At 51.1% G+C, this 26,697-nt stretch overlaps 1 protein-coding gene across 4 annotated transcripts in view; it reads left to right on the top strand.

Annotated features, from left to right (window-relative positions):
* The window catches only part of MYH11 (myosin heavy chain 11), a 124,564-nt gene that overhangs the window by 53,733 nt on the left and 44,134 nt on the right, over positions 1-26,697 (top strand). For 2 of the 4 annotated variants that reach the window (XM_030301263.2, XM_030301266.1), the window contains 6 exons: positions 10,334-10,436; positions 11,949-11,969; positions 14,125-14,217; positions 15,646-15,709; positions 18,532-18,630; positions 21,410-21,553. In XM_030301263.2, the coding sequence (XP_030157123.1) occupies positions 10,334-10,436; positions 11,949-11,969; positions 14,125-14,217; positions 15,646-15,709; positions 18,532-18,630; positions 21,410-21,553 (524 nt within the window). The remainder of the gene's footprint in view (positions 1-10,333; positions 10,437-11,948; positions 11,970-14,124; positions 14,218-15,645; positions 15,710-18,531; positions 18,631-21,409; positions 21,554-26,697) is intronic. The other 2 variants (XM_030301265.2, XM_032591533.1) reach the window with 1 other exon arrangement.

The following is a 26,697-nucleotide window of genomic DNA, read 5'->3' as shown; positions in this document are numbered from 1 at the left end:
CATGTCCTGCGTAAAGCCATCTCAGGTACCCCTGGGTGTGGGTCCTGCCAGACTTCTGTCCCCAGATGTGGCTGTACATCAGTTCCTTAGTGACTGGTTCAAGAGACCAAGAAACTGATCCCCTGGCTTCACCCGGAGACTTTTTTTTTGGGGGGGGGGGCAGAGTCAGGGTTTGTTTATTTATTTTAAAGTTTATTTACTCTATTTGGAGGGGGAGGGGAAGAGAGAGAGGGAGAGAAAGAGTCCCAAGCGGGCTCTGTGCGGTCAATTTGAACCCACGAACCATGAGATCATGGCTTGATTCGAGTCAAATGCTTAACTGACAGAGCCACCCTGGCGCCCCTTGATTATTTTTTTAATTTGAATGTTAGTTAGTTAATATACAGGGCAGTGTTGGTCTCAGAAGTAGAATTCAGTGATTCATCACTTGCATTCAACCCGCGGTGCTCATCGCAACAAGTGCCCTCCTCAATGCCCATCCCCCATCTAGCCCATCCCCCACCCCGCTCCCCCTCCATCACCCCGGGTGTGTTCTCTATCGTTAAGAGCCTCTTGTGGTCTGTTTCCCTTTCTTCTCTACCGCCCCCCTTCCCATATGTTCATCTGTTTGGTTTCTTAAATTCCACTTGTGAGTAAAATCCCATGATATTTGTCTTTCTCTGGTTGACTTATTTCACTTAGCATATTGCCTTGTAGCTCTATCCATGTCATTGCAAATGGCAAGACTTCATTCTTTTTTTTTAAGTTTATTTATTTATTTTGAGAGAGAGAGAGAGAGAGAGAGAGAGAGAGAGAGAGAAACAGCACGAGCCAGGGAGGGGTAGAGAAAGAAGGAGAGAGAGAATCCCAAACGGGCTCCACGCTGTCAGCGCAGAGCCCGATGTGGGGCTCGAACTCACGGACGGTGAGATCACGACTTGAGCCGAAACCAAGAGTCAGACACTTAACTGACTCAGCCACCCGGGCGTCCTTCATTCTTTTTGATGGCTGAGTAATATTCCGTTGCGTATATATACCACGTCTTCTGACTCGGTGCCTGGGGCAGGGCTGGGCACTCCCGCATTTTTATCTAGTGTGGGGCGCTCGAGAAGCGGGTAGGCCAGCCAGCGAGCTGGGAGGGAGGCAAACACTGTCACAGGCATGCTCGCAGGGGACGCCGAGGGTATGGCTGGATCGGAACTGCGTGCGCCCGTCTGCCTTGGGGTGGAGAGGGGGTGGCGTGGCCCTGGGAGCAGGGTCCCTGCCGGCAGAGGAAAGGAGCTAAAATGCCACCCCTCTGGGGCCCGTTTGGGAGCCCGGAAGGGGAGGGAGGCGTGAGCTGGGGGAGGACTAGGGGGTCCTGGAGATTCTGATGCACACTTTGCAGTGGGACTGTCTGGTTCATCCCCCAGATTGCTGACCCCTGGGTGCAGGCTTCGTGGCAGAAAGACTTCTGGGGCTACCTGTGCCTGCAAGGCTTGAAGAGAGGCTCCTGGTCTCAACTCCTGGGGAGCCTCGACTGGGAGCAAGCCCAGCCCGGGATGGGGGTCCTCAGACTGTTAGCCGACTCTCCTGGCTGACGAAGTAAAACATTTTGCGGGGGGAGGTACTGGGGTCCTTTACGCTCCTAAGTGACACTGTCACCACAGTTTGATGCCCTGAGCAGGTCAGCATGAAGCCATTTTGGCTCTAGGACAGGCTAGATTTTCACTTTAGGGGCAGCCCGGGAGCTAGACGGGGAAGAAGGGAGTCCTGGACTCAGCTCTGCCATGAGAGCCACTTACCCTGTCTGAGCCTCAGTCTCCTCACCTGCAAAATGGACAACTATACCCACCTCACAGGGCGGTCGTGAGGAATCAGTGGGTTAATTCATGGAAAGCGCTGAGAGCAGGGCCCGGTGATGCCGTTTTGTGCGCAGCGAACAGAATTGTTACTTGTAAGTTACTTGCGAACGCAAGTGCCACTTCCTGCTCAGACACGAAAGCGAAAGCAAGGGGAAGAAATGTCCGGAGTGACAATGAATGCTAGCGATCCATATTCATGATCAGTGTGTCCGTATTATCTTGATGCATTGTTAGGCGTGGCCAGGGATTCTACAGATAGCTGCTTCCAAACATTCTTTGTATCCCCAGACCAGGATTGACAGAGACAGATGCTCAGGGGAGCCTGGCAGGTGACAGGAAGGGGTGGGTTAGGCCAGGAGCACAATAGGGAGTGGTGGGGACTGTGGCAAATTGGAAGGCTCACACCATTCGAGGGGCGGCTGTGGTTCTGCCCCAGACAACTTCTGCCGCAGGAGAACGCTGACCTGGTGTTCCCGGGGCTATGCGGGTCTTTTCCCCTCCCCAGGAGGATCCAGCTGCCTTCTGTGCGTGCGGTCTGCCCTTGTGTTTTCTACTCAGCAGTGCCCTCGCAGTGTGTTGTATCTCATCAGACATACACCAGCGTCCCTCCTCCTAGTGACTGCCCAGACATGCCGTATTTTATTTACCCCCCCCCCCCCGCCCCGTGGATTGTAGCTTTGATTGTTTCCGGACTTAAGAACTCAATGTAAGCGTGTATATAAGGATATACGTGCGATCGGTCCTTATTATTTACTGATGCCATATTTGCAAATTCATTGCTACTTGCTGATATGTATGTGTAACCTCCAACCGATGCTCATGGTGCTTGTGGGGGCGTTCAAGGACACGTGCAGAGCCAGGAAAAGTCTGAGTGGCCTGCCAGCTGAGGGAACCCTGCCGCCTTGTTTCAGCTCTCTGGCTGTGAACAAGTGTCCCTTACATGCTAGATTTAGCACCACAGTTTTTGCATTGTTGTGGCTTTTGGTTGGTGACCTTGCTGTTGATAATGCCCCCCAAGCCTCCAGCTGAAGTGCTGTCTTCCCTTTTTTAAAAATGTTTATTTATCGTTGAGAGAGAGAGACAGAGACAGAGAGAGAGGGGGCCAGAGGATCCGAAGCAGGCTCTGCCCCGAAAGTGGAGAGCCCAGCGCGGGGCTCAAAATCACGAGCTGTGAGATCATGACCTGAGCCGAAGTCGGATGCCTAAGGTGCCGAGCCACCCAGGCGCCCTGAAGTGTTGGCTTCCTAAGCACAAGACGGTTGGATATGTCCGGTAGAGAAAATTCATGGGTTGGATGGCCTTCATTCAGACATGAGTTACAGGGCTGTTGGCCATGAGTTCGATGTTAGCGAATCAACAATATATATGGTAAAGGGTCTTTAAACAGAAAGGCACATAAAACAAGGTCATAGAGTGAGCAGCTGGCGGGAGCCTTTGGAGCACCTGTGCCCCAGGCGTGTGTGTGAGCCTCGCACCTCCCAAGGTTCCCAGGAAGAAACAGCATTGCTCGTCGGCATCTGTAGGAACGTGGCATTTCTTGTCCACATCTGCTGAGTGAACGGATTTAACGTCGTACCAGAGAGGAGCAGGGAAGAGTATGGCTTACTTACAGATGGCTTCCGACCTGTGTGACCCTGCACAGGTCACTTAACCTCTCTGAGCCAGGTTTATGGAGAGGCCGTGAGGATGAAAAGGGAACCACCCCACAACATCGGTCGAGCGACCGACTTCGGCTCAGGTCATGGTCTCGTGGTCTGCGGGTTCGAGCCCCGCGTCGGGCTCTGTGCTGACAGCTCAGAGCCTGGAGCCTGTTTCGGATTCTGTGTCTCCCCCTCTCTCTGCCCCTCCCCCGCTCATGCTCTGTCTTTCTCTCTCTCAAAAATAAACATTAACATTAAAAAAAATACATAAATAAAACAGTGCCGGCCAATAAGGCTTTGTGTGCTGATGGCTGCTGAGAACTTGAAACGTGGCTCATGTGACTAAGGGGCTGGATTTTTTTTAACTGACTTTAGCTAATTTAAATAGCCTATAGCTAGTGTTTTCTGCATTAGCATGGTTCTGAAGTATTTCTTACCTCCGTCCACTCCTCTGATTCTGCCCATGTCTCGTTCAGGCTCCTTTCACCTCTTGCCTGGACCACTGCAGTCGCCCCCTAACTAAACTTCCTGCAGCCATGCCCCCCCTGCTCCCCAGTGTGACCAGGTCTCATTCATGCCTGCCTGCCTGCCTGCCTTCCTTCCTTCCTTCCTTCCTTCCTTCCTTCCTTCCTTCCTTCCATAGCTACTCATTGTGAGAAGTCATATGGCACAGCAGGGTGTGGATTTCAGAGTCAAACCTCTTGGGTTTTGAGGTCAGCCCTATCGCCAACCAGCTTGTATGCTCCCAGAGCCAAGTTGCTTAACTTCTCCGAGGCTCAGTCTCCCCATCTGTAAAACGGGCAATAGGTGCTCCTCTGGGTGGTTGTTTGTGGGATTCAATGAATTAATTTGTGTAAGAGAGAAAGCAATGCCACTGCCTCCTGGTGAGCCCCCCTCTTCGCCGCCACCCCCCCTAAGAATCAGCTGCCTGCACTTTTGATGTTTCCGTCACGGGTCCTCAAGCCCCATTCCTCTCCTGAAACGGTTTCCTGTACTCATTGGAACGAAAGCAAAACTCTTCACCGCAGCCGAGAAGACTGTCCGTGATCTGGCCCCTTTCTTCCCTCATCACTTACCACCACCCGCCTCCCTCCTGACGCTCCAGCCACACCAGCTCCTCCCTGCTCCCTGAGTGTGCAGAATATTTCCCTGCGGTGGATCTTTGCCCTTGCTGTCCCCTCTGCCGGCTGCCCCCTACCCTTGGTCCTTCCTGCAGGGCTCCTTTGCATTTTGTAGGGCTCCGCTCCCGTTCTGGCGACCCACCCATGGCCCCCCCTCCATCTCAGCCCCCCATCATGCCACCCTGGCGGCAATAACAGACCCTCAAATGACCCTAATTGCTTATTTCCTTGGCTAGGGTCTGTCTCCCTCTCCTGGAATGGGAGCTCAGTGAGGGTGGGGACAGTCTCCTTGTCCCCTAGCCAGTGCCCAGTAAGTAGGCAATGGCCGCACCAGTAGCTGGGTTATGGAAAGAGCCCAAATGTCCGTCACCTGATGATGGATAAAGATGTGGTGTGTGAGTGTGTGTGTGTGTGTGTGTGTGTGTGTGTGTGTGTGTATACACAGCAGAATGGAATACTAGGTGATGAAAAAGAATGAAATCTTGCCATTGGCAACAACATGGTTAAAACTAGAATGTATTATGCCAAGCAAAATAAGTTAGAGAAAGATACCATATAATTTCACTCCTATGTGGGATTTGAGAAACTTAATAGATGAGCATAGGAGAAGCGAAGGAAAAATAAGATGAAAAAACAGAGAGGGAGGCGAACGCTAAGAGACTCTCAGATACAGAGAACAAACTGAGGGTTGCTGGGGGGGTAGGGGGTGGGTTCAACGGGTGATGCGCATTAGGGGGGACACTTGTCGGGATGAGCCCAGGGTGTCATGTGTAAGAGATGAATCACTGGGTTCTGTTCCTGAAGCCAAGACAGTGTAGTTAGTTAACTACGCTGTATGTTAACCAACTCGAGGGGGAAAAAAAAGCAGGCATTGGCCGTTGTTGCAAAGGCAGTCCCAACCATTCCGCTGTTATTTGCCAATATATCCAGTCGCCCCGGAACTGTCATCAGCTTAGCTCTGCTTATTAAATTTCATTTTGGCCATTGTTAAAATCAGCCAGAGTGATTTGAGGACCAACATGTTGATAGCAGGGTATGAGCTTTGACAAAGTAGCAGGGGTCAAGGTAAGCCCAGCTGGGACTAACAGTTTGCTACAGATGATTATGCAGTCAAGAAGCTGGAAAGGGAGCAAATCTAATTTTTAGACCCGAGTCCTGTCTGGTCTAGGAAGCAGTTCGTACAGTGCAAGTAAACCTGGGAGCATAGGTGAGGCGTGGAGCGGCCCTGGGTTGAGAGAGAGCTGTGTGTTCAAGGAGTAACCCGTGTGTGACGAGGGGCTGGATTAAGAAAGAAGGGAGTAGGGGAGGGGGAGATCAGAGGGCGGTAAGGGGGTCTTCTAGGCCCTGGGGAGGATGTTAAACTTTAAAATGGACAGGAGAGCACGAGGAGATACAGCCAGGGGTCAGCAAACTCTGACCAGTGGGCCAAATGAGGCCCTCCTCTATTTTTGTAAATAAAGTTTTATTGGCACACAGCCGTGCTTACTTGCTTTCCTGCTACCGCGGCAGAGCTGAGTAGTTGGGACCGAGAATGCGTGACCCACGAAGCCTAAAGTATTGACTGTCTGGCCCTTCACAGGAATGGTTTGCCACCTCCTGGCTTATCCAGTGGAAAATAGGACGTGATTTATATTTTAGTAATAGAATACGTGTTGACGTTATTGATAAAAACAGAATATAAGCATTGTAGAGGCATGAATATGTAAGTATTGCTATAAGCGTTAGGGAAGAAATTAATCATTAGTAAGGAGTAATAGCTCACATTTTTGTGTATCTGGCATTGTTCTGAACATTTTATATATATACACGCTCATTTAATCCTCATAACAATCATGTAACTGCTTTAATTATGCCTGTCTTATAGATAAGGAAACCACGGCATGGGAGTAGTTAAATGACCCGCCCAAGGTCATACCGGTACCTGGCGGAGCAGAGATTTGAACTCAGTCTCACCTTGGAGCCCATTGTGCTATTCTGCTGATTGATGCTGCGGGGGAAGGTGGCATTGCTTCTGCCTAGAGGCAGTATTCAGAAGAGAGGCAATGCTTACCTGGGCTTTGCAGGGTATGTAGGAGTTGGACAGCTGGAGGACAGGGGCAGGAGTCACCTGAGGACTGGGGACTGAACAGCTTGAAACCCAGAGCTAATTTGGCTTTGATGCCAAGGGCAGACCGCAGGCTGAAATGGGCTTGTAAGTGGGGTTCAGCCCTGGGATCCAGGACCAGCAACATGATGTGTAAAATCATGCAAAATGAAAATGCAGAGCCTTTTATTCAAAAAGCATTAAGAATTTGAAGACGGCAGTAACATAAGCGATCATTGCCGCTGGGGCAGGACTGGGCAGTGGGGTAATTACACGGCCAGGAGGCCTTGCACGGTCACGAGGAGGGGACCAGGCAGCAAGAGCCCTATGAAACAGGACAGTGGTTTAGGGTGCTAGGATCAGGAAGGCATCTTCACCCCCAGAGATCAGAGGTCAAAAAAGCAAAGATACTAATGTTTTGAAAGCAGCCCAGAGCACATCAATCTTCAGACACCCATGAGCCTGGAGCTCGGGGTGTTTTCTTTGGCACAACCTCCCAAGACAATTTATTTTTATCAATAAAACTTGGAAACTGTTGAGCCAAGCAGTCCACATGGGGAGGAGCTGATTCCTGGAGCGTATGCCCCTCTTCCCCTCCCTTGTAAAGTGGAAGGCCAAGGCCACAATCATGGTCATGCCACATCTTTGTTGTAAAAGAGAAGAGGCAGGAGAGGCTGAAAACAAAGATGGAAAATGAGGAGGTTATAATGGGAAAGGAGAGCATCTGGGGGTCTGGACGCCGGGTATACTGCGTCCTGACTCTTGCCTCAGATCGGAATTAGGCTCAGGACCACCTGCCAAGGTGACTTCCCACGCTCAGATTTTCTCTCCTCCTTCTTGCTCTGATGAGAAGCTAGCCCCTTCAGCCCGGATGATGTCTGTCAAGCATTCTGAGGTTAGCCTGATTGAAGTAATTCATACTAAGGTGTAAATGACTGAGTAGTTTGGTTCATTTGGTCCCTGGTTACATTTTCAAAGAGCCTGCCAAGGCGAGTCAAGACTCCCACATATATGGAAGAGCCCTTGGATGGAGAGGGCTTCACTCTGGTCACTCTGGGTTTCACTCTGTCTTTTCAACATTCCATCCTCTCTTCTCACTTACCAAAATAAAAAGGCAACGGGCAAACAGCAGCTGTGGCATCAAAGAGACCCACACCAGGACCTCACTTCTTCTCCATTACCTCTTTGTGTGATAGCAGGAGCAGTCACGATCTCCAACAATTCCTTCAACCTCTCTGAGCCTCAGTTTCCCCAGGGGCGTGATGGGGATCATCAGTGAGTCTTTCGTCAGGTTGTTGGGAGGTTTATGAAAAGATTCGTGAGCCCAGTGCCTAGCAGAGTGTAGGCCTTCAACAAACATCAATTCCTTTTCCTGTGCCCTTCTTCTGGCCTCAGTGCTAAAGCAAGTCCCCCGAGCATTGGGCCTGTCTTATGGAATGACTGGGCAAAATGCAGTAGAAAGAGTCCTGATGACATCGGCATCAGAGACCTGACTGTGCCCTTGCCTCGCTGTGTGACCTAGGACAAGCTGCTTACCCACTCTGGGCCAGAGTTCCACTTCTGTAATAACCAGGAAGTGATATGTCGTACCCTCAGGATTAGGGGAGAGAAGGTAAAGGAGACAACGCGTGTGAAACGGTGAGCGTAGGGCCTCTACTCCTAAAAAAGTCAACTCTCTCCTTAAAATTTTTTGTTTGTTTGTTTGGACTCTCTTTCCCCCTGAAGAAAGGGGCATAATGACTCCACGGCTCCCCATTCACAAAGTGCCTCTGAGGCCACATGAAATAATGTGGCCATTGGGATAAAGACCATTAGGAAGAGGGAGAGGGCTGTACTGCGGCTGGCTTGAGGATGTGTCCTCATACCTGGAGATCAGACACTTGATGTCTGGACGTCGGGCCCCAGGGCGCTAGGTCCGGAAATTCAGCACACGTGTTTCTTTTTTAGCCCCGAGCAAAGTTGTTAGCGGGTCCTTGGCAGGGCAAATTCATTTCTTTCTTTCCTAATTAGGAAAAAAAAAAAAGAGCAGGGACTGAACTAGTGCTGTGGCACCGGTTCAGCGTGCACAACCTTGAGCTGACCTCGCGGTAGACGCATTCTTTTCCAGACTTAACAAAAATGCTCTCTTGTGTTTCAGAATATTCAGCGAGCTCAGAAAATCAGAGTCTAGGCAAATAAGGGAAAGTCAAGAGAAGAAAACCAGAGGGGAGGACAAGAAGGGAAGAAAGTTTTGGTTGAGGCCCTGTCTTTCCAGTTAACTAGAAAGAATGGGAGAGTTAGAGGCAGTATCTGGAAACCTCAGATTAAACAGTCCCACTATGATGATCCTTGGTGGCCAAGAGAGGCAGGTGGTTTGAAAAAGCCATTTGATTAAAAAAAAAAAAATCTGCTCATTTTCTAGGAGTGCTCTTGAAAAAACAAACAATCCTCTGCCCATCTGAATGTATCGGTCATTTACACTTTAGTGTGAATTACTTCAACCAGGTTCATTCTTTGATGTTTGACTCCGATCATTAGCTAGCCACCTTACAATCAGAGTGGGCTTCACCAGAGGATGAAGTGGCTTATATCTGCCCAACAGCTGGTAAGATAACCTGTAAGGGAAGCTTCTAAATCTTTTACTTTAGGTTCTGGTACTGTGAGAGGTACCTATTTCCTTCCTGGAAAGGAAGGTACCTATTTCCTCCTTCCTTCCTGCCCTTTGCCTGATCTTTCTATTGGTAACAAAGCCAGTGATGTCTTAAAAGTAGATGATTTGCAGAGAAACTATTCTGTGTGGTTCTATAATGGTGGGTTCGTGTCATTAGGCACGTGTCCAAACCCATAGAGCGCACAACACCAAGAGTGAACTCTGGTGAGCTCTGGACTCTGGGTGATGGCTGTGTCATTGTATTCATTGATTCTAGCAAGCGTAACGCTCCAGTGGGGGACATTGGTGGTGACGGAGGCTGTGCACCTCGAGCTCCAGGGGGATAGAGGAACTCAGTGTTCTTTCTGCTCTGTTCTTTCTGGGTTCAGGTCATGATTTCATGGTCTGTGGGTTCGAGTCCCTTGTTGGCCTCTGTGCTGACAGAGAGAAGCCTGCTGGGGATTCTCTCTCTTTCCCTCTCTTTCTGCCCCTACCCCTTCTTGCACCCTCTCTCAAAATAAATAAATAAACTTAAAAAAAAAATAGAGGAGGGGCGCCTGGGTGGCTCAGTCGGTTGGGCATCCGACTTCGGCTCAGGTCACGATCTCGCGGTCCGTGAGTTCGAGCCCCACATCGGGCCCCTATGCTGACAGCTCAGAGCCCGGAGCCTGTTTCAGATTCTGTGTCTCCCTCTCTCTGACCCTCCCCCATTCATGTTCTGTCTCTCTCTGTCTCAAAAATAAATAAACGTTAAAAAAAAAATTAAAAAAAAAATAGAGGAGTCCAAATACACCTGAGTTTGGACCTTGGTGGGAAAACTCAGTTTTGCTCTTTCTGTCTTGCCATCTGAATTCTTTCTTGCATCCTCTCAGGAGTAGATGGAGCGAGTGGCCAGCGTTTGAGGCCCGGCCCAGCTCCGTCCCGGTGGCACGACCCTGGGCAGGCCTCCCTGGTAAATGACCCAGAGCTGCAGAAAGACACCCGCAGAGCACCGGGGGCAGTGATTTCCAGCGGCTCACTGTCCCCGTGTCTTTCAGAGGCGAGTCTGGAGCCGGGAAGACGGAAAACACCAAGAAGGTCATCCAGTACCTGGCCGTGGTGGCCTCCTCCCACAAGGGCAAGAAGGACACAAGCATCACGGTGAGTGCAGCACCCCTCCGTGGTTGTGGTCGTGACCTAGCACACGGGTCTCTGGGCTCTGGTGAGAGGGCCAGGCCCATATTTACCTGCCCCTTGCCCCAGCAACTCACAAGGGTGGTCTTTTCCCACCCGGGTGGACCCTTAGGGCCTGGCTGCTTCCTCGCCTCAGCCAGGATCATCGTCCTGAGGGTCCTGTTCCATGAGACGGGACGAGCCCTCTCCTGCCACCGCAGGACCCTTGCTTCACCTCAGGGCTTCCCAAGTACTGGGAACTGCCATCTTGGACCAGTCCGTTCTCTGCTGTGGGGCTGCCTTAGGCGCTGCAGGACTTTGAGCAGCCTCCTGGCCTCTCCCCACGAGAGGCTGTCCCAGGTGGTGACAAACGAAAACGTCTGCAGGCATCCCCAGGTGCCCCTGATTGAGAACCACTGCTGTAAACTCCCTAGAGCTGAGACGCACCTGTCCCTCTTCCACGTGCCCCTTTGGGACCCCAGGGCCTGGGAATACCAGCGTCACCCAGCTCTGGGCTTTGGTCCAGCTCAGTTGCCCGAGTATCAGCTGGGTGGCGGGCATCGTGGGATGGGGTCCGGTGCTGAGTCCGAGCGATGCCGTCATTCTAACCCACCGGGCTTCCAGACGCTTGGGGAGGAGAGAGACTGTCAAATAACCATGCAGATAAACCCACGCTGCCGCAGTCTGGGGGCTCGGAAGGAAAAGAAGAGTAGGTTTCTGGAATCCTCCCTTCCTCGGCCCGTCCCTCGCCTCCTCTGTCTTAGCGCTGACTCATCTGTCCCACAAGAGGGGACACTCAGTGGGGCGCTCTGTCTCAAGGTCTAGGGCCAGGGAGATGGCAGAGTGGATGCTTCAGGACAGCTTTTGGGGGGGGGGGCCGGTTCCTGCCGTTCCGGGTCTTGCTCTCCAGCCCTCGCAGGTGACTCAGTCACAGGGACAGCTGGCCTGGAGGCGCTGGGGGAGCGGGCACGGGCGCTGGAACCCTGCGGGAGACTCAGGGTCCTGCCTTTCCCCGCTGTCGCTGGCACAGCGTGTAGGAGCCTAGAACCCCACAGCCAAGTTTACCTGGCAGTTAAACGTTGCTTCCTGCCGTCTTTTCCCTCCCTGTAATCGTAATTTGACATAAGAAATAATAACGCTTAATAACTGGTCTTTACCAGGTGCCTACGATGTGCCAGACGCTTTGTTCTCTGTGCGCGCAAACGCGTCTCAGACGCGTCTCATTGATAACATTTTAAAGAGCCCCCCCCTCGGCCCCAGCAGTTACGAAGCCTTTTGCGATGTCTCAGTCGCTGAGAAATGTTAAAAGGGAGCAAGCAATACCGAAAGGCCACGGGATCAAAGGAAAGCTGCTGCCTCCCTAGTTATCTCGGGGAATCCAGGCTGTCTGGTGGGGGTGGGGAGGGGGCGGGGAATGGAAATCCTAATTCTCCAGACCCCGACGCGCGTGTGATTGAAATAACACTGACGTTTCTTTTATACTGTATCGTTCAACCACAGCAAGGCCCATCTTTTGCCTACGTGAGTAACTGAGAGTGTTTTCCTGGTGTGGACGGGAGGCACAGAGTGTATTAGGCCTGCATGCTCCTGACGCACCCACTGAGTCCCGTAGCTGATGGTAGAAGGGGCCCTCGAGTTTCCCAGCCCAGACCCAGTTCCCCGGAGTGCAGTCCTGCGGCGGTCGGATGCCAGGGTGTGGTGTGGGGGCCCGTATACCAGCCGCAGGACCCCCGTCGGAATGCCCCAGGGTGTCCTCCAGCCAGGAACGGATGTCCCCAGTTCAGAACGAATCTCCTCGCCCTTCCCATGAACGCATCTGCCACCGGTTCCCCTGACTGGACCGCCCCAGAAGCGTCTGTCCCATCTGGTTGAGCGTTTCAGGACTGCCTGTCCCTAAAGCTTCCCTGGCTTGATTGACAGTCAGTTAACGGCCCTGCTGTGGCATGCCTTCCTCCCTCCTCCCTAAATTTCTTCCCTGAGCCCTGCCCCCCACGCACCAGTGTGCCCTTGTGCATGTGTGTGCAGTGTGTGTCTGTCTTTGCATGCTCGTTGCTTGACCCGAGGCTCCAGAGCCGGGAGACTTGGGGTTTGCGATGCCCTGGCTTTGGTGGCACGGTAAGGCCCCAGCTACGCGACACACGACAGGGTCCTGCGTGGACCTCTGCAGATATAAACTCATCTCTAACGCAGAGCTTGGGGGGGGCTGACGTATGGGTCCCATTCTGGAAGAGACCCTCAGAAGCCCTAGCATGTGCTAGGATCACATCTTAGTTAGCTCCTGGGAGGCAACGGCATGGATGGATCAGGAGGACAGTTGGGATTCTTGTTTGGGATCTGCTCCTGGGTGACCTTGGCCAAGTCACTTAACTCCTCTGAGCCACAGTCTCATCATCCATACCATGAATGGATTGGATCAGACCCCCATGTTTAAAGCCCCCCTGAGAAGGATCTTTTGGTCCCACCAGCTGGATTTCCCATTCTAGAAAGGGAATCTTTCTCGGTGGATATTGGGACCCCAAGTTTGGGTTGACAGGAGTAATCCCTTTAGTTTTCTTCCCACCAGCCAAGGAGAGCCCCGTGCTCTCCTCGTACGTGTCCGCGGGTCCGCTCAGATGGGTTCATCTCTGGGAGCTGCAGAGAGCACGTGGAGAAATTAACACTGTCCCCTTTAGGGACAGCTTACCCATGATGCCCTCCCCGTGTACAGCAGCCCAGGGAGAGAGCTGTGTGCTCCTTTCCCCCTCTAGAACCATTCCTGGCTTCTCTTTAGCCCTGGCCTGCTGGCCTGAGCAAAGGGGCTGGGAGCACAGCAGAGGGAACGAGGAAAAAACCCTCAGAACCCAGCCTTTCCCCGGGGGAGACCTGGGGGAGGAGCTTGGACGGGAGGCCACTGGACCAGTCTGCAACTGCCGTGTTTTGGGGCTAGGCAAAAGCAGCTCATCGCTTTCCCGGCATGCGTTACCTCGTTGGCCCTTTCCCGCCATGATTAATCACATGACCGCGTTTGTGCACAGGAGACCCCCTCAGAAAGGGCCGGTGGGCTGTGTACAGTCTCAGCTGCATTTAACCTGATGAATGAAGCTCAGGCAACCTGCTTTGAAGCTTTTTCCTGCCAGTCAGTTAAAAGTATTCCCCGCAGGTTTTGTATTCTCTATTTGTCTTTCGTAAAAGACTTCAGGCAACTCGTCCTGAGAAAAGAAAAATTGCAACTTAAAAAAACAAATCACACTAAAACCGTCAGGAGAGGGATTGTAGTGGTTTAGCTTGAAGACAGATGCTTGTTAAACATGAGCAGTAGCAGGACCGCCGTGGACAGCAGGGCAGGTTGTGCACTGCACAACTCCAAGGAGCAGAATTCATTACGATATAAATGACATCCCCAACATTGTGCAGCGGTTCTGACTGAAATGGCATTGTATAGATGAGCAAGCCCTGGTCAAAAAGTGGCCTTGCTAGGGATCCGGTGTCCTAGCTATCAGAGAGCCCAGCCAGTGGCTTCTCTCCTGAAATCCTTGAGCAAACCTGGACATGGGCATTGGAGTCTCAAACAGCGCAGGCTATAGGATAGGAGAGAACCTGTAGATTAAGGGCAGAGTTTGGGGACAACATCCGTCTAGGGCAGAACCGTCAGTGCCTGGGTTACTTTCTCCATTAACTAGATGTGGGTAACTTTTAGGGTGAGCTGGAGAAGCAGCTTCTACAAGCAAACCCGATTCTGGAGGCTTTTGGCAACGCGAAGACGGTCAAGAACGACAACTCTTCACGGTTTGTAAGTAGCAAAACTCCTGTGGCGTCCTCCCCTGCCCGAGAATGCAGAGTCTGTGCATGCAGGGGGCCCGCGACGGAAGGGGTGGAGGGCGCACATCACAACAGCATTTTGTTCCGTATCTTCGGTCCTGCCTCAACCTTCCGGTGCCGCAAGGAAGGGCTCCTGCCCCACATCCCCTCGTTCGTTCGTTCATTCGTTCGTTCGCTCTTCACTCAACGGTTAGCCAGTGAGCCTCTGTTGTATACTAGGCACCTGTTAGGCGTTTGACGTTTATTCAGTAGACGTTTACTGGGCACCTAGGAGGTGCTGGACGCTTAACCCAGTGCTCATTCAAAACGCAAATTGGGCACCCACTGTGTCCAGGCACGTACATCCTTCAGCAAGTAGTTATTAGGCGCCTACTGTATACAGTCACTCGTATGCTTTTACGGGCACCATTCTCTTTTGTTTTCTCAGTGGCTCGGTTAGTTATTAGGCACCCACTGTGTACTAAGATGCTGCACTAGGCTCACAGGATTGTAGCAAGCAGTGCAGAAGCTGTTCCAGCCTTCATGAAGTTTGTGGTCTAGTTGGGGAGCTGAGAGTCCCCGCCACCTTCCCACAGATGCGTCCCGGGGCTCCAAGGGTCTCCCTTTCTCCCTTGAGCCTAAGGAGGGGGCAGGAGAACCCTGAGAGTGGGTGGTCAATGACATGAAGACATGGCCCACATGTCCCAAAGAGGAGGATTGATTCCCAGCTGGATGAACTTGACCCTGGTGGGTTGTGGCTGAGCCGGCATGCTTCTGGGGTGGGGGCAGGGAGGGAGCCCTCCAGCCACCGGCTGCCCCAAAACTTGCCTTCTCCTTACTTATGGTTCTACCTCTCAGGAGCAGTATCCCATTGGGCGGGTCGTACTACCTTGCCCAGCCTCAGTTTTCCCACCTTGAAAATGGGGATAACCAGAGCCACCTGGGTGGCTCGGTCGCTTAAGTGTCCGACTTGAGCTCGGGTCATAATCTCACGGTTCGCGAGTTTGCGCCCGACATCGGGCTCTCTGCTGTCAGCGTGCAGCCTGCTTCAGATCCTCTGTCCCCTTCTCTCTCTGCCCCTCCCCCACTTGCACGCACGCTCTCTCAAAAATTTAAAAAACATTTAAACGAATAAACAAACAGGGGTTGCCATGACTGGCCGAGGGCCAGTGCAAGAGCCAAATGAAATTGATTTGCGAATGTGTTTCGCATCGCGAGGCCTGGATCCTCCCCCAGCTCAGCTGGTGGTAGTTCCTTCCGACATGCTGACCTGTGAGATTCTGAGTGTTTGCAAGAAACTCTCTCTGTCCCCCCACTCCCACCCCCAAATGCTCCCCGACATGTCTCCACTTGCCTGCAGGGTGGGGGGTGAGGAGCTGAGGCTGGGGACCCCCCGTGAACCGTGTTTTCCTGTTGGCAGGGCAAATTCATCCGCATCAACTTCGATGTCACTGGTTACATCGTGGGAGCCAACATCGAGACGTGTATCCTCTGCTGAGCCTGGGCCATGCGGGACACGCCCCATAACCCACCTCCTGCCCTAGAGCCTGAGAGGCCCAAGAAAGGTGGCAGAGCGGCCCCTCCGTCCCCAGGCTCTTGGGCTCCTTCCAGAACAAATCTGCCTGGGGTTGTTGTGGTCCCACAAATGCGGACCCCGGTTGTGAACCCCAAACAGCTTGCCTTCGATTCTGGGTTGACGTCTCCTTAGCCGAGTTACCTTGGGCCAGTTACTCGACCTCTCTGTGCCTCGTCAGTGGAGTGGGGGTGATAATACTGCCTGCCTCTCAGAGGGATTGTGAGAATGAATTAACTCATGTACGGCTCTTAGAACCACACGAGGGGCAGAATGAGGCCGGTTGAGGATTGGCTTTTGCGTGATCGTGCCTTCATCCTCCTTGAGCCGTGGACCCCTGGTGCTGCTTAGGGAGCTGGTCTGTGACCGGTGTCCAGCCCAGAGATAGGAAAAGGTGGAGGAAGAATCTGCCCCCAAGGAGAGAGTCTGGTTGGCAGAGCGGAGCCCCTTGGAAATGTCTGGACTCGGGGACCAAGTCTATGGTCCAGTGACGGATCCCCTGAGAAGCATGGCAGGTGCCTCTCAGGCCCCAGGACGTTGTATTTTTATTGCTGCTTGCAGAGCATTTGCTTGGCTCCTGGGACCCTGGGGAATGTTCTAGTTGCATTTTGGTGCCCTGGATGAGGGGGGGATTTGGAGTGGCTCCGGTCTCCGTCCATTCTCAGCTCTGCCTCATTTGCTGTGGGGCTTGGGGCAAGTCACTTGACCTCTCTGAGCCTCATTAAAAAAAATTTTTTTTTAATGTTTATTTACTTTTGAGGGACACAGAGAGAGAGAGAGAGCAAGTGAGCCCGAAGCAGGCTTCAGGCTCTGAGCTGTCAGCACAGAGCCTGATGCAGGACCCGAACCCCCGAACCACGAGATCATGACCTGAGCCAAAGTCGGACGCTTTCCCGACTGAGCCACCCAGGCGCCCCTCTGAGCCTCACTTTTGCCACCAGTGAAAGGGGGGTGATAACAGCACCTACCTATGGGGCGGCTCTTAAATTGTCATTTAAATGAAATGACCCACGTGGCCCTTGGCCCAGGGCTTGGCCGGAAATGAACGTCCGTGGCTGTCACATCATCGCTCTCTTGGGTCATTTTCCATTTTAATCCACTCAGACATTTTCCCCCCAGAAAATCAGTATTCGTCTGGCCTACGATGTCTGTATTCATCTAGGGAGGCATCCATAGCCAGTGGGAGCTCCTTGAAGTCACACGTGAGAACCAGACTCTGTATCACTGTATTAAAATCAGCAAAACCCTAACCGCTAAAGAACAGAAGGCCACGCATTTCTGCTCTGTGCCCCCCAGACCCCCCGGATTAGATGGTGTCCTCTCCCCTGCTCTGCTGTGTCAGGCCATGAAGAGTGGTTTTGCCTCACAAGGCCTCTTCTAATATAGGTCCACAGATTCTAAAACCCAGAAACTTCTGGAAACCAAAACTCGGCTGGCGGTAAAACCCGCCGAGCACACACGAGGCTCTTTGTCGTCTCTTTGTTCCCCGTAGGAGAACAATGACATCTTTGGCTGCAGGACTATCAGTGGGCTCCCTCAGAGCCATTGAGAACCTTCTAGAATGTTCGTAGTATGTCCACAGTGGTCCACAAATCTAGAAACTTCTGAAACTGTTGGGAAAAGAGATTGTAGACCTTGTGGTATTTTTATAACCGCTAACCTTACGCAGGGATTGCTGTGGGAGGGGGCGGGGCACCGGCCTGGGCCCTGGGCTCACTGGGTGTCCTGGAACTCTGGCCCGACTCTGGGAGCTGCCCCGAGCTTCCACGGGGGTGCGGATGAGCAGGAGCTGGGCACTGGCGGACCGGTGGAGCTCGGATTCTTGAGGCTTTACAGGCACAGCTTCCCGTTGGTTCGGTGGGAAGCGGGCCCCGGGCCTCCAGCCAGCCCAGCCACGCTGACATCAGGTGCCCTTTCTGGGCTGAGATGCCCCCTCTCGGGGGGAAGAAGAAGAAGATTCTGTCTTACGGTCTGTTCTCCGGTCCCTTCACACATGCTTCTCAGCTGTTCGTTTCTGGTGTTGGTGGCAAATCCTGGGCAGAGGCCCCGTACCTCAGCTTCCGCCCTTTGGGTCAGGGACCGGGACGGTGTGCTCCCTGCGTCGCCTGCTCGACACACAGACCTCCCGGTGCTTCCCAGGCCTGCTGACCTGGAATTCCGGGGGTGGGCCGGCGACCTGGGTGTTTACGGGCCTTCTAAGGCCGCACAGATGGCAATGGGCTCAGGAGGGAGAGGCAATTGCCGGCCGGTTTTAGGGCTCCGGGAGGGCCTGCCCCACGGTCCTGCAACATCACACTTAAGGAGAAGAGATCTACCTGGTGCAACCTCCCAGCCGCCCGTGTGCCCTCCGCCACCCTCCGGGACCCCCGTGGTCTCCCTGCCCCTGCACAGGGCAACAGACCCTCCTTTCCTTCATTAGGGCTGTGTTCGTGTTCCCTTTCCCCAGGCTAGTTGAGCCCCAGCCCCTTGGCCAGGGTGGTTTTGGCCACCCACACATGGCTTTGCCACCTGCTAGCTGTGTGCTCTCGGAAAACGACCTCCTTCCCTGAGCCTCCGTTTCCCTATATTGAAGATGCAAATAATATTTGCCTTTACTTCCCACGATAGTTGGTGAGGCTTAAAAGAGCCCACCCCCCTCCCTCAGTTGGTGAGACAGGGATGGGGAGGAAGGTTGGGTTCCCGAAAGGAGACACTCTGTGGTATCCCTGGAGTTCTTAACTCCTCCCAAACCAGATCTGCTGGAGAAGTCTCGGGCCATTCGTCAAGCCAGAGACGAGAGGACGTTCCACATCTTTTACTACCTGATTGCTGGAGCGAAGGACAAGATGAAAAGTAAGTGACCTTGTGAGGATTGCATCACTGTGGGGGGGGCGGGAGCAGTGGGGGGGTGGGGTTCAGCCCTTCCCATGGGCAATATGTAAACCAGTGGGCATAGCTGTATTACTATAAAACTTTATTTACAAAGTAGGCAGTATGCCATAGTTTGTTCACCTCTGTGGTAGGAAAAAAAAGTATTTTTACGGAGGTATAACTAACATATAACATGTTACTTCCAGGTATACAACGTGATGATTCTATATTTGTATATATTGCAAAATGGTCACCGCAGTACGTGTGGTTAACATCTGTCAATGGTGGGGGAGATACTTTTCCCATAAATGCAATATACTCTATACCAGATTCCAGTAGGAAATTGCATGTATGTCTGAACTTACCGCAATTTGCTAACCAACCCCCCCTTTTTTTTTTGCATATGCTTAAAAGAATATGCAAATCACATACCTGAAAAAAAGGAATCTACCAGTGAATATGGGTGCATAGTGCAGTCTAAATTCTAGTAATAATTTTAAGACTGAAATGTTATGGAGACAATCCACACTTTGCTCCCCATCGGTTTTGTGGCCCAGGGTCCGTCCTTTTGCTTAAGAAAATCGCCAACAAAGATGTGTGTGCTGGTACCTTTGCTGTGATGAGGCGTATTTCAAGGTTCAGCCGCTGGGGGAAAGTGGGGAGGTGCCAAACATATGCGGTACCTTGGAAATTAGATTGTCACTTACAGTGTGGGACCTTATGAGGTGGCTTAGGGAGAATGATCCAGTTTTGTGCTCTGTCCCTAGTCTTTAAGGCTAACTACTGAAATTCTTACAGGCCGTTTTTATTCTTTTTTTTTTTAATTTTTTTAATGTTTTATTTATTTTTGAGACAGAGAGAGACAGAGCATGAACGGGGGAGGGGCAGAGAGAGGGGGAGACACAGAATGGAAGCAGGCTCCAGGCTCTGAGCCATCAGCCCAGAGCCTGACGCGGGGCTCGAACTCACGGACCGCGAGATCGTGACCTGGCTGAAGTCGGACGCTTAACCGACTGCGCCACCCAGGCGCCCCTGGGCCGTTTTTATTCTTGATGATAGATCTGGAAAACAGTGAGGCTTTTAGAGAAGATCAGATATCTGTCAATTTACCCATAGTCTGCGAAATGAAATCTTGGCAAAGACCCAGGTCCTTGTGACTTTAATCAGGCATCAGGGCTAATCCACAGGCTGGAGTTATCTGGTGTCTTGGGTCACTTTAACATCAGGCACCTTCCAAGTGACTTGACCCATAAAAGACCTTTATTTAAAAAGAAAAGCATCTCATTGACTTTCCTCCAAAAATATTCAACCAAATCCAGCCTCATTAAAGATTGATCTGGAAGAGGACGCTTGATGTGCCAGAGGGTGTCCTAAAAGCAAAGAGCACAAGAAAAAGGGAAGCAGTTATAAATTTGGGGAGAGAAAGGGGAAGAGAGAGCTGAGTAGCAACAACTAAGTGTAACCACAGAATATACTTTACAGAGAACAATGTTTCATGATAAACAATGTTTCATGATAGGAACAAGGAGTCGCCACCAATGTTTCATGATAGGAACAAGGAGTCGCCACAAATGTTTTTGCTAAATGGCCACATGGTTTTTGCTAAAGGACCGTATGGTTTCTGTTGCAGCAACTCAAATCTGCCTGCCACTGTTACGTAAAAGCAGCCATAGAAAATCGACAAGGAAATGAGAGTGGCTGTGTTCCAATAAAACTTTATTTACAAAAACAACCAGCAGACTAGATTTGACAAGCTCTGATATCAACTTATGTAGCGACTTGACTGGAAATAGTTGGAGGTGAGGGGAGGGGGTGTGAGAGAGCTAAATCTTTATCCACCATTATAGAGGGGTCAGTAGGTAAGATCTCATCTTGAAATATCCAGAAATAGCCTATTATACATGATATGGAAACATAACATTATAACTTATATAAGCCCATGTAATATGGGACGTGTTATATAGTATATACAAATGTATGTTACATGTGATTAAATTAAAGCTATTATGTAGAGATCGTGGTAAGTGCCGGAAGAAACAGCCCAAAGAGTTAAAAGCAGTGCTATAGGGTAAGGTAGGAATTGGAAAAAGGGCAGACAGGGAATGGTTTTTATTATAAACCTTTTGGTAGTAGTTGATTTTTAAAATTCATGGGAATTAGCGATTTGATAAATTTATTTATTTTTAATTTTTTTTAAACATTTACTTATTTTTGAGACAGAGAGAGACAGAGCATGAACAGGGGAGGGTCAGAGAGAGAGGGAGACACAGAATCTGAAACAGGCTCCAGGCTCTGAGCTGTGAGCACAGAGCCCGACGCGGGGCTCGGACTCAGACCGTGAGATCATGGCCTGAGCCTAAGTCGGACGTTTAACCGACTGAGCCACCCAGGCGCCCCAGCGATTTGATAAATTTTCACAAATAGATGGATAAGGATTGATCTTGCTTTTCAGGCAGCGTTGTTCCTAACGGCAGGGTACTCTGGGGCAGTTGAGATAAAGGTGTGCCTTCCTCCAGCTAGCTGCAAGCCTGTGTCAAGGGACATGGCTTAGCAAGGGGAGCCAGCACTGGGTTTTAGCTTCCAGGCACCCTGGAGCAGTGCACAACCTATACCACTGTATTAGGCCAGTGATGGTTGGTGAGGCCTTCTGTGTGATGGAACCAGAAGGAAGGTTTTAAACCGTCCAAGTCTCGGGACAGGTTCCTGCCTCATGTTCAAAGTCCATCCTCCTGACCACCACCCCATCTTCCTCTCCTTCCAGATGACTTGCTTTTGGAGGGCTTCAACAACTACACATTTCTCTCCAATGGCTTTGTGCCCATCCCGGCTGCCCAGGATGACGAGATGTTCCAGGAAACCCTGGAAGCCATGGCGATCATGGGCTTCAGTGATGAGGAGCAGCTGTGTAAGTCTTCATGCCTTCAGGCTGGGTGCCGGCGAGGAGGCCCGGATTCATGCCCTCTGGGCCACTAACTTTAGTTAGAGAGCCTTCCCGGGTAAGGACAGATTTCTGCTTGCTGAATTCTGCTCCGCCCCTCCCCTCCCCACCCCCGCCCTCCAGACACCCTCAAAAAAAAAAAAAAAAAAAAAAGAAGAAGAAGGAAAGTGAACATTACCTTAAGGTAGCTTATTGGTGTTTTAGAAAAGTGGCTTCATATGTTAGGGCCTTTTCAGTTACAAATGACCCAAATTGGCTTAAGCGAAAAGGAAAATGATCTCACAGAGCTGGAAAGTTCAGGGATAGGGGTTTCAGGTACAAGGAGTTCGATGGGCTCAAAGAGTGTCTCTGGAACCTGGTCTCTCAGCAATATTGTCTTTAGGTAGGCTGCAGTTTCTTGGGGGCAGAATGGCTGCTGTAGCGCCAGCCCTTACATCCCTTGGGTTTATGTCCAGCAGGAAAGAACAGATTGGAATCCCTGCCTGAGTCCCTGAATGGAGTAGGCTGATATTTCTTAGGTGCATATTCCTGAGTTATTCACAATGATCGGGGTTATGGAAAACTCTGAGAGGCTTATGTTATGGTCTCTACTCCATTTTGGAGCTGGAAACAGAGAGGTTGTTGGTCTCGTCAAGAACGCATGGGCAGAGGATAGGCGGGGAGTGGGGGGCATATCTGAGGCAGCGGGTTTACTTGTTCTCTTCCTGGAAAGGCAGTTCTGGTGACAGGCCAGTACCGATCAATGTCACCAGCCCATGACCAAGAAACACATTTGGTTCTGAGATCAAGAAAGCCCAGAGAGATCATCTTGGTTTCCACACTGGGCTTTAAGAAATTCTTTGCCTTCTGGGTTAGACGTGCCCCAGTGTTCAAGGTTAATCTCTTTTGGGAACACCAGGACATGGTCGTGGAAAATGTTTCTTCCTTCCCACGCCCACACCCCTTTGGAGCCCCAGAATAGTGCTAGGGTTGCTGCGATGCAGCATAGAGGGAGGGACAGCTTCCCCGGAGATAACTGGGGGCCCAGAAAAAAAGGCTCCGTGGGTCAGTTGACAAATGGGTGGTGGTTGTGGATTTTGGCCAGAGCCCCACATCAGAGCCCAATATTAACAGCATCCCTTCCTGAACGGCATGGGCTCTCCCAGAATGATTCATTTTATTTGGGACACGAGTCCTTTTTACTTCTGATCTTGGCTTTGGAAAAAAAAAAAAAAACTACACACATGAACAGCTAACGATTAAATACTTGCTGTATGCCAGACATATGCGAGAGCCTCTTTTCAAAAAAAGGTACCAAGGTGTCCAGTTTTAAATAATAAAAAAAAATGAAACGAACAAACTAAAACTTTGACCAGTGAGGATTTACTCAATTATCATTTGGCCTTAAGAAAGAAATCGATAGGGTCTTCTAAATTGTTTTAGAACAGTATTGACTCATATGGAAATGGTTCTAATACATTTAAAGCGAAGATGTCAGGTGACACAGCAGTAGAAGTGCTTTATATGCATTATTTAGTATTTTTTTTTAATTTTAATGTTTATTTATTTTTGAGAGAGACAGAGACAGAGTGTGAACAGGGGAGGGGCAGAGAGAGGGAGACACAGAATCCGAAACAGGCTCCAGGCTCTGAGCTATCAGCCCAGAGCCCGACGCGGGGCTCGAACTCACAACCCATGAGATCATGACCTGAGCCAAAGTCGGACGCTTAACCGACTGAGCCACCCAGGCGCCCCCATTAGTTAGTATTGAAAGAACCCGACGATGTGGCCACTGTTATCCCCAGTGTGCAGATGAGGAAACTGAGGCACAGAGAAGTGAAGGAACTTGCCCAAGGACACACGGCTGGAAGAGCTAGGACTCCCTCTGGGGCCTCAGGGACTCCCAAGCCCCACTGTGTGGTCGTCTGTGCTCTGTTTTTGTCTGTGGGGATGTGGTTTTTGTCCTTTAAACCCTTCCAAAAATCCCCGTCAGAACCAAGGTATGGGAATTGAGGCTAGAAGGAGCCCGGTGTATTCTGAAACGTGGACTCGTGGCATTACTAGTCACGTGGAATCCCACTGCAGGATGTTTTGCTTTCTCTGATCCTTTCAGCTCTTCTGATGACTTTCAAGGAAGAGAGTAGCAGAGTGGCACCCACTAAGTCCTCAGCCCCTCTCTGGTACTTGCTAATGTCCCCTTTCACCCCAGAGAGCAGACTCCAGGCCTGGCATCTTGCTGGAATTTGATAATATTATTCCTTTTCCTGTATTTCTTTTTATAGTTGCCGTCTATTTATGGCAAGGGAAGTTGATTTTTTTTAATGTTTTTATTTATTTTCAAGAGCGAGCATGAGCGGGGGAGGGGCAGACACAGAATCGGAAGCAGGCTCCAGGCTCTGAGCTGTCAGCCCAGAGTCCGATGCGGGGCTCGAACTCACGCGCCGTGAGATTATGACCTGAGCTGAAGTTTGGACGCTTGACCGACTGAGCCACCCAGGTGCCCCCAAGGAAAGCTGATTTTGCATTTGTGGAATCATTTCCTAGTAAACTGCAGGAAAGAGAAGTAAATGAATGATTAGAAAAATGCACAGCAGCCCCAGTTAGAACGCCAGAGCTGCTCCCAATGCCCCACCGAGAAGCTGAAGGAGAATGGGGCTGAGCGGGGGGGATCAGTCCAAGCCCTGGAGCTTCGTGGGGCCCCAGGAACCACCCCCTCTGGTTCCTGGAGCTCTTGTGAGGGACAAGTACTTGCCCAGGCCACACAGAAAGTTAGCAGCAGTAGAGGACTGGAACCATAGTAACATCCCAGCAACTGATGTTTCTTGGGGACTGACTGCGTTGAGGCGCTTTGCGTTTACTCCACATGACGATCCTAGGAGGTGGATGTTTTGATGGGCCTTCAAATGGTGAAACGGGGGCCCAGAGAGGCTGATACCTGACTTGAGGTCACACAGCTAGTAAGATTAGGGCCAGGATACGAACCCCCTGGCAGCTAGCTCCGGCACCCAGACAGACCCTCCCAGGGACTGTCTAGATCCATTTCCCAGATGTCCTCATTTGTAAGTGACTCCACTTCCAGGTCCCAGCCATATTCTCGTTGGCTGACAATTATTGTGCACAGTGTAGATTTCTGTAGCCCTATACTGCTTGAACTTTGTCCGAAACAACAATTTCTGTACAATCACTAATTGTATGTCCTTACTATTTCTAGTAAGTTAGAATAAATGCCTAACGATCCAAACTTTTGGAAAGTTTTGCCCGTCACCTAGAATCATCCGTTCTGGGTACCCTTGGCAGTGCTCAGGCCTCGTGTTAGAAAACCCTCTTTCTTATTCTTCTGTAAATAAGGGCGGTAAGTCCGTTCGCTGTGGCTACTCGAACAAATAACCACAGACCTGGTGGCTTCAAACAACAGAAACTGATTTTCTCACGGCTCTGGAGGCCACAAGCCCAAAGTCACAGTGTTGGCACAGCTCGCTCCTTCCGGAGGCTGTCAAAGAAAACCCACCCCGTGCCTGCTTCCAACTGGGCGTGTCCTCTCCTCTTCTGCTACCAGGACACCTGTCATTGGATTTGGGGCCCCCCAGGTTCATCCAAAATGATCTCACCTGAGATCCTTGACTTAGTTACCTCTGCAGGGCTCCTCTTTCTGTGGAAGTTCACGTTCCCAGCTTCCGGCTGGACACATCTTCTGGGGGCCCGTGTACAAGCCACTCTAGGTGGCTGTTCAGTGCCCGCTGGGCCAGGCTCCTTGCTTGCCTCCACCGTTTGGACAGAAACTTCTTGAAGCACGTGTTCCAGTTTGCAGACGGGGAAACTGAGGCTCAGCACGGTGCAGCTGGGGTTTTCTAACTCCAGAGTGCCTGGTTTCACTCACTGCCCCAGACCGCCAGCCCTCGCCGCCCTTGCATTTGGTGTAGCCCCTTCCAGCCACTTTGCTGCCCACTGGTACTCTTTCAGATGGTTCAGTTCCTGAGGCCTGAGTATGGTGGCCATTCTTCCATTTCTGTGATCCCATTATTGGTACCAGAAAAAGCAGCGCGATGGGGCCTGAGCCCACAGGGAGGGATCGACCTACACAGGCTTCAAAGTTGTTGTAAGTTGGCTCCCAGCATTTAAACATGAGTAGGTTTCACATTAAGAATCTGGGTTTCCATCCGCTTTGGATACATCGGCCTGGGAGCAGCACTGGGCTTGCTGCATGACTGGAGTCCAGCTGTACCCCTTCAGGTGGGGTTGTGGCTCCCATGCGTCCCCACAGTCCCCCTCAGTTTGCTTTATTCATTTAGACCAATGGTTCTTAATCTGGGGAGGTTGGCCTCCTAGGGGGCGTTTTTTGGTCTCAGAACTCAGAAGAGGGAACGCTACTGACACCTAGTGGTGGGAGACCAGGCGTGCTGCTGAACATCCTACAGACAGGCACAGGGCAGCCCCATGAGTGATTTATCTGGCCCCCAGTTTCAATAGTGCCAAGGTTGAGAACCCTGAGTTAGACGGCTTCCCTGGGCTCTGGAGTCACTTCAGCAATTCTTAGTTTAAACTTCGAGTTCAGAAACTGTTAGTATAGCGGTGGCTCAGTCGGGTAAGCATCCTACTCTTGATTTTGGCTCAGGTCGTGGTCTTGTATTTTGTGAGATCAAGCCCTGCATGGGGCTCTCTGCTGGCAGTGTGGATGGAGCCTGCATGGGATTCTCTCTCCCCTCTCTCTGTGCCCCTCCCCCACTCTTTCTCTCTCTCAAATACATAAACATTGAAAAAAACTATTAGCATAGCACCTAATAGTTTACAAAGCCCATTTAGTATGGTTTTTTTTAATGTTTGTATTAATTAGTCATCTCTCTTTCCATCCATCCATCCATCCATCCATCTGCCCATCATTTACTCCATCCATTTGTCAACCCATTGATCAACCCATCAGTGTAATGATCCATCCATCGATTTATTTATCCATTGTTTACTCCATTTTCCATCCTTCCTTCCATGCTGCACCCCCCATGCATCTTCCCTGTCTCCCCATGCGTATCTGGACCCTTAAGTAGGCTTTGAGAATGCAGAGATGATAGGACAGCCCCCCATTCACCAGTCACTCATGGTCTTGAGGGGATTTCAGACATAGGCGCCATTTTTTTTCT

The sequence above is a fragment of the Lynx canadensis genome, chromosome E3, assembly GCF_007474595.2.
Source record: "Lynx canadensis isolate LIC74 chromosome E3, mLynCan4.pri.v2, whole genome shotgun sequence".
NCBI lineage: Eukaryota > Metazoa > Chordata > Mammalia > Carnivora > Felidae > Lynx > Lynx canadensis.
This window is presented reverse-complemented; position numbering and strand designations above follow the sequence as displayed.